Raw genomic sequence first — 12,484 nt, forward strand, 5'->3', positions numbered from 1 at the left:
CTGAGAGTTGATAGTCCCGTGGTGGGACACCAAGGTTGCAGATGGCGGTGATAATGAGACATATGTAAAGAAGAGCGCAGGGGAACTGCATCTTAGTTCACTCGCGCTAGATCAGTAGGGAGATGCTAAGTGACGTTGGTGATGCAATGGTATTTCCATATGTACACGGCCTCATTCGCTCCGCTCCTTCGTCCTCCGCTTTCCATATCTAGAACTCGGAGATGAGGTCGCCCCTCCGCTTGCCGCGCATCTCCCACTTGCCCTGAATCAACTTGTCAGCGATATTCTTATCTGCTCTCCGTGTACCGCGCCTCTTGTACGTCACTCCCCTCTCATCCATGTTCATCCAAACTCACCTCGGTCATGTATCCAGCCGTACCCAGCATAGCCGGCACCAGCATAACGTAGGCGAACGAGAGCCAAGCTGTTCGCTTCGTCCAGCGGAAGTACTTGTGGCGGTTGGTGGTCATGTCTATTCCTCGTCAGTACCCTATATTGCCTGTTCTCTCCTCTGCCTGCTGTATCGTCTCCCTTGCGCTGTGGGATATGATCTTCCAACAATTGCACCACTGTCTGCGGTATCATGGAGGGCTGTGTGCGGCGGGGTCGGTGGTGAACGTACTGGCCCATTTGATAATGGCGGGATCCGCGTGGATCACTGCGTGCTGTTAGCCATTGCGCCCCAATGCTTTGTAGAGTGGCGATACGTACTGCCGTGGTTGTGGCCCGCCATTCTGCGGAAAGTTGGCTGCATGTTTGCGGACTTTTGCGCGTGTGGTAGGGTTGCGCAGTTGGTGATCGTAAGGTTGACGAGGTGCGCGCAATGAGGTCGTCGGAGCTGCGGCAAGTGCCGCTAGGTCTTGGCGCTTCACTGTAGCATCACGTACAACTATCATAGGTACCGTAAAACACATGAGTAGATATTCTAAGATTGCTACTGAAATTCTGAATCCCTATGATAATAAATGTCTTCATGCACCCTCCGATGAGGTCGTACCTGACGCCCAAGCTACTGAGACGGCCAACTCTCTCATCATGCGCCAGATATCTATCCACATTACTACCCGGTTCCTCGCGTCTTACACACCATCAAGAATCGTATAGGTACTGCATATGCTAAACGGGAGGTCGAATTCCTGCTTCTCATTGATACTTCGGAGCGTCGGCCAGCCGACACTAAGCCACGATACGCCGGAGCGGGCAGCGCAACCAGCCAACCACCGACTGGCTGGACGCCGAAGCTTGTGACGGCCTTCGATAAATTCGTCAAAGAGCCTCGGTCGTATTTGACCCTTCATTTTCAGTTGACAAAAACGTTCTTCTTTACTGTATATATCATCTATAACGTTGTCGAAAACCGTTGTAAGCATGTCGAACCAGCAGGGAGCAAAGATCACCGTTCATTGGTAAGTGGCCGTGTGACAGCCGCTTGACTCCACCGCATTGCGCCATCGTCATCCCAGTAATCACGACTAATCATCCACCGCATAGGCTGAACAAATCCCGTGGCCAACGCGTTGTATGGCTGCTCGAAGAGCTTGGTCTGGAGTACGACATCGCCGTCTACAAGCGCGATGAGAACAAGCGCGCGGGCCCCGACCTGAAGGCCGTCCACCCTCTGGGCAAATCGCCCGCCATTACCATCAGGCCAGCAAACTCCGACAAGGATATCGTCATTGTTGAAAGCGCGACGATCATGGAGTACATTTGTGACCACTTTGGGAAGCAGTTGATGCCAGCGCGTTACCCTGAGGGACAGGAGGGTGTATTAGGTGCCGAGACCGAGGAGTGGATGAGATACAAGGTAAGACATGCTCTTGTCACTTTTGGCGTAAGAAGGAAGATATACATGTTCAAGGAAATAAGCGCGAAAGCTAGCCAATCAGCTTGTGTGGCACGGATTTCTTCTAATCGAAACCAACCGTGGAGAGACTAAGAAACTGACGCTAATACAGTTCCTGATGGACTACACTGAGGGTAGTCTCTTTACCATCCTGATATTGGCACTAGTCACCGGAAGTAAGCCACCCCTGCTCTGATCTCAACGCCATTTCACTAATCAACAATCCCAGGCATCAAAAACGCCCCTGTGCCCTTCTTCCTCAAGCCCATTACCAACGGTGTCGCCTCCAAGGTCGACTCTGGCTTCGTCGACCCAGAGCTGAAGACGCATTTTGACTTCCTTGAGGACTACCTCATCAAGTCACCTAGCAAGGGCGAGTTCTTTTGCAGCGACAAGCTCACCGCTGCGGATATCATGATTCATTTCGGGCTTGAGGGTGCGACGCAGAGAATGCCGTTGAGTGAGACGAGTTACCCCAAGTTGTATGAGTACATGAGGAGGTTACAGAAGAGGGATGCATACAAGAGTGCTGCGAAGAGGGTCGAAGAGGCTAGTGGAGAGAAGTTCGTTCCATTCAGTGACGCAAAGTTGTAGATGAGCAATTAACCTGAAGACATGTATACCCAAGACAAGTACTCCCGTTTCCGATCAATATCCTTTTCATCCGTCGATTCATCCTCGATCTTGTCTTCACTCTTCGACTCCGACGCAGTAGCCCTTCCCGCCTACTCCACAAAGTGCTTGTTCGCCTTTTCCTACGGAACAGTTTCATCAAGCGCGTACTCAACAAGATCCGCTTCCTCAAACGGAACACAATTTTGCTGCTAAACTGTCGTCTCAACTTCGGCGTCCCTGTTAATGTAATTTAGAACAAAAAATAACTCCAAAAAACACCTAACTCAAACATGTGTCTATTGCACATGTTAGCTGCGACTTTTACAGAAAAGTGAACCTAACGTGCTTAGTCTATAGTAGAACTACTACGGAGTCTATCATAGTAGGTAGCTCGAGGACGCCTAATGGCTGCTAGAGATGTACAGAGTGATACACCCAAACAGTCTATAATCATCTCAGCCAAAGTAGCGTTTAAACTATACGCGAGCCTTATACGTCATCATCAGACTTTTTCAGGTCGTTGTCGATCTTGATCGACTCTGTCTCCTGCGCACCGTGCTGCTCATCTCTCAGTCTCTTTTCATCCACCAGTTTCATGCTATGAGAGTGAAGGTATGAAGTCAGTATATGTCTCATATGCATTTTGTGCATCCATGACTCACCTCTCTTGCTCCTTCTCCCAGTCATTTAGCCACTTGCACTTCTTGCCGTCAGGCGCCAAGTGCAAGGGACTTTCAACAGCTAGCCTCCAGAAACCCATGCTCTTGGCACTAATGCTAATCATGGGGTCATTGTATGCGCGTTCGAGTGCAGCAAAAAAGGCCTTGTACTCTTTCTGTAGACTCAAGACACGTAGCGAGCGGAGGATACGCGTGATACGAAGATGGTTGTGATCGAATTGAACGGCCCAGTTGGCAAACTTCTTCCGGAAACCAGGTGTGCGAACGATGTGGTATGGGAGCAGCTTGGACGCGGAGATATTCGTATGGGCGCCTGGTGGGAACGAAGACGTGGAGGCAACCGATTTATCTGCCCCAGGGGCTGAATCTTTCTCTCTCTGCAACTCTTCTTCGGACTTGCTAGACTCCTTGAAACCATAGAAGCTAAGCATACGCTCAAAGCTTCGTCTTAGTTCCTGTCGTAGCTCACTCCGGGAACGAAACGCCTGCATTACTTCAAGATTGATGATTGGGGCCTGTATCATGGTCAGCATGCTGCCCAAGTCAAATGGACATACGAAAGGGGCTCTTTCTCTCGCCGTATACCCTCGGACTGGAAACTGTGCCCCAGAACCGATTCACTATACTTTTCCTTACGATGATTGCAGAATATAACAAGTGTATGTTTGCATAGTGTCTTTTCCTGCACGGAGGGCAACTTACTTCCATATTGAACGGAGAGCCTTCTGGCAGCGGAAAGAGCATCTGAATGTAGTTGTGAGAAGATTCTAGCCGTTGGTCTGGCCACGCTAGTATCTGGTGGAGCTGGCGGCCAAGTGCATCCTTGGCGTATATATCAGGGTCGTAGAAGCGAACGATCAGCTGGCTCTTGTCTTGAGCGGACGCCTGTTCGCCCTTTAGAGCTCTGCTAAAATCCATTTGCAAACGTTTATTTACTGAATCAGGGGTGGGGCGAGTATTGTATTGCTCGTAGTTTCGCCGAGTTCCTCGCGGCTCCGTCCTTGAAGATGAGGAGGTTGAGTCTGTTGATGTTGATGCGGGTGGTGAAGTCGAAATCTTGCGCTTGAGGGTGTTGTGGAAGTCAGCGCGTGCGGTGCGCGCTTTCCCTTTTTCTTGACTGCCAAGCGCTCTGTCCATGGGAGAAGTCAGCGAGGCAGTATAGCGTGAGTTAATTACTGAGAAGGTCGTAACAAGTACGCGATTAGGCAGCAACACAGCGTTTCGGCTTGGCATGGAAAGAATGGTGAGAACACACTTGTGAAATTGCCGTGCCTCAGTATGAGACCTGCTTTCACGATGTAGAATTGTGTGTAGTGTACCAATCATCAAGATGCATCACGCAGTTGGGATACGCTATTCGAAGAGCGCCTTACCTTGATGAGCTTAGCGCCATTCACCCGGCTGTCACAACAGCGACGATCTTCCTGCAGAATCTCGCATCCCACTAACGCCGTCAATTGTAGACTTCGGGATTTTTTCGAGTGCACGTGATATGATTCGATTGTCTGTCTTTTTCTGTTTACTATCTCAACGACGGACCTTCGCAGTATCAAGGCCGCGGAGTGATTGCTGAGCCCCAGTTGACGTCACCGGCGCACTTTGTTGAACTGGAACAGCGCCGCCCCGCGTCGCCCCCACCCGCTTCCAGACCCTTTCACCACCCGTGCGCCCTTACTTCGTAGCTCGCTTGCCAACGCAAACGCAGGGAACATGATAGACAAACCTGTTAAGTTCCGACCAACGCAGGATTCGTTACGCGCTATCAGCGGTAATGCTATCTTTATATTTGGCCATGGTACCAGTGAAGACTTTGCTCGCTCAACCACCTGTGAAGAATAAACTTGCCTCCCATATCCTCCGCAGTCTTTAGAGGGCAAATTCAAGAACTTGGAACACATTTCTTGGCAATCCATCATGGGCTCCGAAGGTTAGTCTTGCCCACTTCTTCTTTGTTCTTAGCCTCCCGAGTCTAACAGCTTTGCAGAACAAAAGCCGACACCAGAGAATGGTACTCTTTTTCAAGGATTCGAATGGAATGTCCCAGACGACCACAAACACTGGAAACGGTTGGCCGAGCAGCTTCCCAAGCTGAAAGCCATCGGTATCGACAACATCTGGCTACCCCCTGGCTGCAAAGCTGCCAACCCCAAGGGCGTTGGCTACGACATCTATGATCTATACGACCTCGGCGAGTTTGATCAGAAAGGCGCCAAAGGCACCAAATGGGGTACCAAGGACGAACTGCTCGAACTCACCAAGGTCGCCAAAGAGCACGGCGTAGGCTTGTACTGGGATGCTGTACTGAACCATAAAGCTGGTGCCGATAGGACGGAGAAGTGTCGCGTTGTTGAAGTTGATCAAAATGACAGGACCAAGGAGACCTCTGACGCTTACGAGATTGAGGGTTGGCTAGGCTTCGATTTCCCAGGCCGCGGCGAACAGTATTCCAAGATGAAATATCACTGGGAGCATTTCTCAGGCACAGACTGGGATCAAGCCAATGAGAAGAAAGCCATCTACAAGATTCTTGGCGATAACAAAGGCTGGTCTCAATCTGTCGACGACGAGCAAGGCAATGCTGATTATATGATGTTCGCCGACGTCGATTACTCACACCCCGAGGTTCAAGAAGATGTAAAGAACTGGGGAGTGTGGATCACAAAAGAACTCGGCTTGAAGGGCTTCCGGTTGGACGCTGTCCAGCATTTCAGCTCGAGGTTTACCAACGAGTGGATCAAGAACTTGCGTGAACAGTGCGGAGACGATATCTTTGTGGTCGGTGAATTCTGGTCAGGCGATGTCAAAGAGATGAGCGACTGGCTTGAAGGCATGAACCACGAGTTCGCTCTTTACGACTCGCCTCTCTTGAACAACTTTGGGTCAATCTCCACCACCGAGTCGGGAGACCTTAGAAAGGTCTATGATAACACACTCGTTCAAATGCGACCCATAGATGCTGTTACAGTCGTAACAAACCACGATACACAGCCAGGTCAAGTCATGGAGACCAAGATCGAGGGTTTCTTCAAGCCTCTCGCCTATGCTCTCATTCTGCTGAGGCAGGAGGGTTACCCGTGTCCTTTCTATGGCGACCTCTACGGACTCTCTGAACCACATGAGACCCCCGCTTCATGCGGCGGAAAGCTCGCCGATCTTATCCTCGCACGAAAGCTCTTCGCGTACGGAACTCAAGAAGATTATTTCAACGAAGCCAACTGCATCGGATTTGTGCGCCGTGGAACATGGGACAAGAAAGCGGGTCTAGCGTGTGTGATGAGCAACGCAGGTCCTGGGGAGATTAAGATGGCTGTTGGCGAGATGCATGCTGGTGAGAAGTGGAATGATATTCTTGGGTGGGAGGAAGGCGAGGTCGAGATCGACAGCGAGGGGTACGGGCTGTTCAAGTGTCCCGGCACCAGCGTTGCGGTTTGGGTACGGAGCGATGCTGAAGGACGGGACCGGTTTCCCACAAACTTCGATGCGAATGTATACCACAAAGAATAGATATAGACGACAGATTAAGGCTTGCGATAATGCGCCCGGAGAATTTACATTGTCTTTTTCCTTCAGTTGGCAATGAGACGAATTGTATTGTATACCTAGGTGCCCTCAGGGTAAGCCTCGATTGTTAGGCAAAACCTGGGGAGTTGACATGCCAGTGATGAAAAAGTTATCTGTCGAAGTTGCGGTGTAACATCTCAGAGGTCGAATTACTTGCTTTTTCCTTATCGAGACCCTGTGCGCCGGGTTCCAAGGTTGCAACTCATGGAACCTGCAGGAAAGTGGATGGGGAGATCGGCGATTTCGTTGCCGACTTAGTACCGCGGCACGACCAATCAATCGCAACAACACCGACCATTTTAGACGTTTCGCGGCGTTTCTCTAGTAAGCGAATATGCAGCGTACCCGCTCTGCAGTGTACTCGACTGTCGTGGTTGCAGAGCGTTTACTGACGTTTATACAACATGTTCAACGGCTCCATGAAGCCGGGAGCGTGTCGCATGTGACCATGTGACCCCCGCGATCGCTATGTCTAGATCGTGGGTCTCGTGTCAGGGCGCGCATCAATTTAACTCCGCCCTCCCGCTTTTCTAGCTTCTGTCGCCCTCGACGAGCCGAACCCTTCACGACCCCTTTGATTCTCTTTCTAAGACACCTATTCTGCTCTGCGTTTGAACAACGAGCGCCCAATTGCAGACCTCCCATGTCGCTGATTCAGCATGTTACACAGCAAGAGGGCACTGATCGCGAGGAGGCGTTGGTAGATTTGTTCTTACCGCCTGTCGACCGCCAGCTTAGCCGACAGGATGCTGCGGAACGTCGGCTTTCTCTTGAGAGCGCGATATCGGGAGCTGGCTTCTTGAGCGCCCCGGGAAAGAGTGTGAGGAGGGTTATTAGTTACGATGTAATACCGCACCCTGATGAGCCCGTGGCGGGTGAGGAACCTGGAGGCTTGACGCCGTACAAGGTGCCGACAGGCAAACGTATTGGTAAGTTTGGCAGCATTCTACCACAATCGGTTCCCAATCACTAACGCTCGGTTGCAGCACAGGTCATCGCAACGGTTCTCGCGTGTTGGTTCGCTAGCGGTATCGTCTTCGGATTTGCAGCTTTGAAGCCGATTCTTATCAAGGAAGGCGTTTTCAGAAATTTGTGCACACCCGAGGAGGTGGATGCCGATGTTGAAGTTTGCTTCGAGCAAGATCTCCGATTGAACTTCTTCTTTTCGCTCGCGTCAACGACGGCAAATGTTTCTGCTTTACCAGTCGGCACCTTGCTTGATCGCTATGGGCCCAAGCTTTGCTTCCTTCTCGGTTCTTTCTGTCTGGCGGTTGGAAGTATCCTAATGAGTCTCGCTTTTCAGATCGAGCATTTTGACGGATATACAATTGGAAACTTCTTCCTCGCCCTCGGAGGCACATTTGTCTTCCTGCCTTCTTTCCAGATTGCTAACGCCTTCCCCAAGTATGCGGGTAGCATCGTCGCGCTTGTCACCGGCGCATTCGATGCATCGGCAGCAGTTTTCCTCTTCTACAGGCTTATCTACGATGCTAGCGACAGGAACTTCAAGCCTCAGACCTTCTTTCTAGTCTATCTCGTCGTCCCGGCAGCAATTGTCATCGCGCAACTGACCTTCTTACCGACCGAGAACTACAAAACTGAGGCGCAGCTTGAAATGAAGATCCAGAGGGCTGAAGATGCCATGCGAGATGTCCATTCTTCCGACGACGAGCTTCCTGACAACGAGATGTGGAAGCGAAGAAAAGCCCGTAGTACGCGTCGTAAGGAGCGATTGAGCAAACTCGACGAGCTGGTCGGCAACGAAGCAGCACGTAAGATTCGCGAGGAGAAGGCGGAGCAAAGGCTCGAAAACTCCGGTGTCTGGGGTGCCTTGCACAACAAGTCTGCCAAAGATCAGATGCTGACGCCCTGGTTCATACTGCTCACCCTGTTGACTGTCATTCAGATGGTGCGTATGAATTATCAAATCGCAAGTAAGTAGACTCCTTGGACTACGATGGAGAACAGATGCTGACACCATGAAAAGCTATCCGTGAACAGTACACCTACATGCTTGGGTCTGTAAAGTTAGCCGAAAAGGTCAACGATTTCTTCGACGTTGCTTTGCCCCTCGCTGGAGTTATCGCTACCCCATTCCTTGGTGCTCTACTCGACAACGTCAGCACGCCCGGCGTCCTCCTTATCATTGTCTTCATGACCTCCGCTATCGGAATCATCGGTTCCATTTGTGCACTTTGGGCCGGATATGTCAACGTCATCCTGTTCGTCTTCCTGCGTCCGCTCTACTACTCAGCCATGTCGGACTACGCGACCAAGGTCTTTGGTTTCGCTACTTTTGGACGTGTATACGGAACTATCATCTGCACGTCTGGGTTGGTCAATCTGTCGCAGACTGCAATTGACGCCTTGACGAAAGGCACTTTCCATGGTAATCCCATTCCAGTAAACATCTTTCTGGCTGGTGCGGCGTTTGTCATCGGCACGTCGCTTGTCACTTATGTTACGGTACAGGTTTACCGTATGCGGAAGAGGCTGGACGAGGAAGATGCAATCACAGTTACCAACACTGATGTCGGATCCATCATGGAGAGTCTTCTTGAGGAAGACGAGCCAAGGTCCTACGGCACAGTCAACCGTCAGCGACAGCCATGGGAGGTCTGACAACCATGACGCGACACAGCCCCCTTATTTTCTCCAGTTTCCTTGGTCGAAAACGATTAGACTACTTCGATACCCTTGTTACGAGTACGATCCAGGCACGGCCATCATCGGATGACGCTTCCGTCTTTTCTCATTCACGCTATTTTCAAAAGTTATCAATGTCTTGCAAGCGGCTATTCTCAAGTTATCACAGCATGTCCCAACCCATCGTCAGCAGATTGTCATTATCACTAATAGTCACCCTCGAGCGAGCGTTGCGCGCATGGAGTTTTCGGATTATCATGTATCTTGTTGTTTGTTCAGCGACGGACTGCGAAACCATGCAGACTAGATTGCAATCTGTAGAAGTTGCGAGATATTTCTGTTTTCTGTGGTCATTTCTATCACAAGACTGTATCTAGTTCAAATTGAGGAAATAATTGTCAAATCAAGTTTGATGCTCAGAATATGAGGAATTAGGTATGAAGCTGAATATTGCATCTTCTCAAGGCAGAGCCGCTCAGAATACATCCATCCGTCTTTGCGCCAGTGTGGGGCTCTGCGGCCCCACTCTTCTACAGCTTTCGGTGACCGACCACCTTCCAGATCATCCGACGTTCTCCTACCACTGTCAGCAATGACATCGAAGCTATCATGGCTGTTCGCAGGCTCCAGAAAGTACGCGTAATCATTTGCTCTAGATGGGTCAAGTTGCCTTGCCTCATGACGTGCTGCGGTGAGTGCCAGGCATGGGTTCATGAGTAGCAAGGTACACAGGGACGCCGCAATCTACACGTATACCACTTCGCTGAAAGAAGAGCAATTTGAAAAAGACTTGACATCGAAGCAAGATTACATTTCCCCTTGTTTTATTGAATATCGCTAACGTCTAGAAGAGGCTTGCATGTAGTAAGTAGGTCTGGCTCCAGCGAGACTCCTCTGGTCATGGCATGTTCTGCCCCCAGAAGGACTCAAGACACATTCGAGAAACGCTCTTGGTTCCGAAGGAAGCTGAGATACCGGAAAGGCCTGGCTTGACACAAAAAAGCCCCTCAAACCCCAGAAAGGGCAATAACCAAGTGCAATCGAGCAGGCTCATGTGCATCAATCCATCTTGCTCCATCAGACCAGATTAGTTGTTACATGCACAATCGTGGCGCCTGACAACTTTTGACTCAATCCAAAACCCCAATCAGATACCTAAGGTACTTCAGAATCACCCCTTACGTCGAAAACGAGTATGTTCCTACACGCCACCATCATGGTCGCATTCATGGTCTTTGTTTGGGGCCACCAGTACAATTTCAAACCTGTGCCTCAGTCCCCGTGTGACCAACCGGACCCGATTTGGGGCGGTTATAAGTACGCCTCCTTCACGATGCTATGGGAGTGAACGTTGCCACAGAACGATCCTTCCGCTAGCCAATCATACAGGGGGATGGTGTAGGGACGAATGGGTCTAATGTTACAAGTTTGCAGATTCCGGCGCGACTGTACAATGAGGCGTCTTGACGCCCTCCAGTCTACAGAGGTATATGTATGGCACTCAATGTCCGAGTCTAATCTCGAGCAACTCCTGCATGTCCTTCATTCTCTGATCAAAACACATTTCCATCACTCAGCCCAGATCCATAGTCACCGCAGCACGATCTACGCCATGGAACTTTGGTTCTCTAAGACGTCACTCCTTGGAGTTGTGCTCACCAGCGCTTTCACATCCGCTCTCGTCATTCCCAGAGGCCATCATGATTCAGTCCCTGCGTCAGATGTCTACAAAGGTGGTGACCAAAACCACTACCCTTCAGAGAGCCATGGTTCTGGATATTCTTATCCGACAACCATGGCCAGGTCATCTGATATAGGTCTTCAGACTTCGAGTACGCCGTGTGCCACTTCTTCGACTGCGACAGTGACAGTCGTTGGCTCGAGCATCGCGTCACTCGCCTTGCAAACTGGTCGTTATCCTATAAGCGATGGTAGCACGATATATGGTCAAGGGAACCATGATAACGTCAACTTCCAATAGCTAACATGATGACAGGCTATCCTACAAACCCTTCGCCGAGCCCGATCGTGTTGAGCAGTACCATGATTCGCCCCACTGAACCGACTGTACCACCTCCAGAGATCCCGGCTATATCAGGGTATTCTTCTATAACACCTATTACAAGCATCAGTGTATCCCATGTTGGGGGACATGGCCCTGTGGTTTCAAGCACTTTCAGTATGACTGTCGTCTCGTTCATTGCTCTTCTCGATCTTCGTGACAAGCTTCCTTTGTATATGGATGACTGACGTCTTTGCAGACACCCCTATACCGTATCCCTCCAACTACGCGACTGTATCCGTAGCGCCCTATCCTACCGCTTCGCTCACTCTCCAAGGAGCACAAGTATCGCACAATACGTATGCAACAGGCACGACACCAACAGCCTACATACCAATCTCGACAGGATATACTAGATCACCAGCTCATGGAACAGAGTACATGCCGCATAGCAACGCCACTACTTATGCAATGGAAAGCAGTATCTACATCTCCAATACATTAGGTTCGTCTACCCACCCACCAGGTATAGATATGACTCAGCACATCTGACATCACACAGACTCTACCGTTTACCCTGCAACCTCTACTCCGGCGGGAAGCTCTACAGTAGAAGTCTATGATCCCAGCCCGCCTCTTCCGTCGGTACCAGGAACCATGAATATCCAGTACACTTCATCCAACGCTGCACCGACACCATCTCCAATTAGCGCTGTGCTATCTAGTGTGTGATCTGGTTGCTTTCGTCCAGAATAGCCTGTATGCTAACTTCACTTCAGGTCCTTCAACTACGCCTGGTACCATGATCACTAGCGCCGTGCCATTACCCACAACCCCGGATGTGGTTGCTACGCCTGCTCAATCGACTGGAGAATATGGCATAGCGCCAAACGGAGTTGCTTACATGAGTGCCTGACGCGAAGACGGGGAGCGACGGCAGGAGCTACGATAGGTGTGAGAGAAGAGCGCTCGCGGTGTTTCATTTGTTTTCCATATTGCTATCGAAGTAACGTTATGGTTGACGGGGTTTGTCATGGTCTTAAGGAAGCCTACTCAATACACTCACACTCGCTTTCCCGATTATGTTTCACGAAGACGGTCTGTTTGTGTACATCGTAGGTGAGATGCACGTGTTGT

At 50.4% G+C, this 12,484-nt stretch overlaps 6 protein-coding genes across 6 annotated transcripts; 4 read left to right on the top strand and 2 right to left on the bottom strand.

Moving 5' to 3' along the window:
- Nucleotides 1–208: 208 nt before the first annotated feature.
- CC77DRAFT_1063203 (hypothetical protein) lies at nucleotides 209–733 on the bottom strand (the record flags this gene model as incomplete). Its single annotated transcript, XM_018528609.1, has 4 exons — nucleotides 209–262; nucleotides 357–472; nucleotides 623–658; nucleotides 712–733. 4 exons carry the CDS (start codon nucleotides 731–733, stop codon nucleotides 209–211), a joined length of 228 nt encoding a protein of 75 aa, XP_018383980.1.
- Nucleotides 734–1,102: 369 nt separating this feature from the next.
- On the top strand, nucleotides 1,103–2,728 carry CC77DRAFT_1051679 (glutathione transferase). The gene is made up of 4 exons (XM_018527679.1): nucleotides 1,103–1,406; nucleotides 1,492–1,804; nucleotides 1,956–2,019; nucleotides 2,073–2,728. Exons 1-4 carry the CDS (start codon nucleotides 1,369–1,371, stop codon nucleotides 2,435–2,437), a joined length of 780 nt encoding a protein of 259 aa, XP_018383981.1. The 5' UTR covers nucleotides 1,103–1,368; the 3' UTR covers nucleotides 2,438–2,728.
- Nucleotides 2,729–2,789: 61 nt separating this feature from the next.
- CC77DRAFT_1022115 (hypothetical protein) lies at nucleotides 2,790–4,448 on the bottom strand. Its single transcript, XM_018525395.1, has 3 exons — nucleotides 3,841–4,448; nucleotides 3,121–3,653; nucleotides 2,790–3,056 (listed from the first exon to the last, which is right to left on the bottom strand). Exons 1-3 carry the CDS (start codon nucleotides 4,273–4,275, stop codon nucleotides 2,948–2,950), a joined length of 1,077 nt encoding a protein of 358 aa, XP_018383982.1. The 5' UTR covers nucleotides 4,276–4,448; the 3' UTR covers nucleotides 2,790–2,947.
- Nucleotides 4,449–4,587: 139 nt separating this feature from the next.
- CC77DRAFT_1022116 (thermostable alpha-amylase) lies at nucleotides 4,588–6,688 on the top strand. The gene is made up of 2 exons (XM_018525396.1): nucleotides 4,588–5,065; nucleotides 5,123–6,688. Exons 1-2 carry the CDS (start codon nucleotides 5,053–5,055, stop codon nucleotides 6,640–6,642), a joined length of 1,533 nt encoding a protein of 510 aa, XP_018383983.1. The 5' UTR covers nucleotides 4,588–5,052; the 3' UTR covers nucleotides 6,643–6,688.
- A 310-nt stretch (nucleotides 6,689–6,998) lies between these two features.
- Nucleotides 6,999–9,768, top strand: CC77DRAFT_1022117 (MFS general substrate transporter). The gene is made up of 3 exons (XM_018525397.1): nucleotides 6,999–7,628; nucleotides 7,686–8,633; nucleotides 8,687–9,768. Exons 1-3 carry the CDS (start codon nucleotides 7,343–7,345, stop codon nucleotides 9,319–9,321), a joined length of 1,869 nt encoding a protein of 622 aa, XP_018383984.1. The 5' UTR covers nucleotides 6,999–7,342; the 3' UTR covers nucleotides 9,322–9,768.
- Nucleotides 9,769–10,588: 820 nt separating this feature from the next.
- On the top strand, nucleotides 10,589–11,456 carry CC77DRAFT_200406 (hypothetical protein). Its single transcript, XM_018530594.1, has one exon. It carries the CDS (start codon nucleotides 10,754–10,756, stop codon nucleotides 11,324–11,326), a length of 573 nt encoding a protein of 190 aa, XP_018383985.1. The 5' UTR covers nucleotides 10,589–10,753; the 3' UTR covers nucleotides 11,327–11,456.
- Nucleotides 11,457–12,484: the final 1,028 nt, after the last annotated feature.

The sequence above is a fragment of the Alternaria alternata genome (assembly GCF_001642055.1).
Source record: "Alternaria alternata strain SRC1lrK2f unplaced genomic scaffold CC77scaffold_15, whole genome shotgun sequence".
Lineage (NCBI taxonomy): Eukaryota > Fungi > Ascomycota > Dothideomycetes > Pleosporales > Pleosporaceae > Alternaria > Alternaria alternata.

Bases quoted from the DNA above. Each gene is read 5' to 3' on its own strand.
- CC77DRAFT_1051679 (XM_018527679.1), top strand. From the start codon at position 1,369: ATGTCGAACCAGCAGGGAGCAAAGATCACCGTTCATTG. The intron at 1,805-1,955 runs GTAAGACATGCT...ACGCTAATACAG, and splicing joins AGGAGTGGATGAGATACAAG to TTCCTGATGGACTACACTGA. The intron at 2,020-2,072 runs GTAAGCCACCCC...CAACAATCCCAG, and splicing joins ATTGGCACTAGTCACCGGAA to GCATCAAAAACGCCCCTGTG.
- CC77DRAFT_1022115 (XM_018525395.1), bottom strand. From the start codon at position 4,275: ATGGACAGAGCGCTTGGCAGTCAAGAAAAAGGGAAAGCGCGCACCGCA. The intron at 3,654-3,840 runs GTAAGTTGCCCT...ACCATGATACAG, and splicing joins GCTCTCCGTTCAATATGGAA to GCCCCAATCATCAATCTTGA. The intron at 3,057-3,120 runs GTGAGTCATGGA...TCACTCTCATAG, and splicing joins TGGGAGAAGGAGCAAGAGAG to CATGAAACTGGTGGATGAAA.
- CC77DRAFT_1022117 (XM_018525397.1), top strand. From the start codon at position 7,343: ATGTCGCTGATTCAGCATGTTACACAGCAAGAGGGCACTGATCGCGAG. The intron at 7,629-7,685 runs GTAAGTTTGGCA...GCTCGGTTGCAG, and splicing joins GCCGACAGGCAAACGTATTG to CACAGGTCATCGCAACGGTT. The intron at 8,634-8,686 runs GTAAGTAGACTC...CACCATGAAAAG, and splicing joins TATGAATTATCAAATCGCAA to CTATCCGTGAACAGTACACC.
- CC77DRAFT_200406 (XM_018530594.1), top strand. From the start codon at position 10,754: ATGGGTCTAATGTTACAAGTTTGCAGATTCCGGCGCGACTGTACAATG.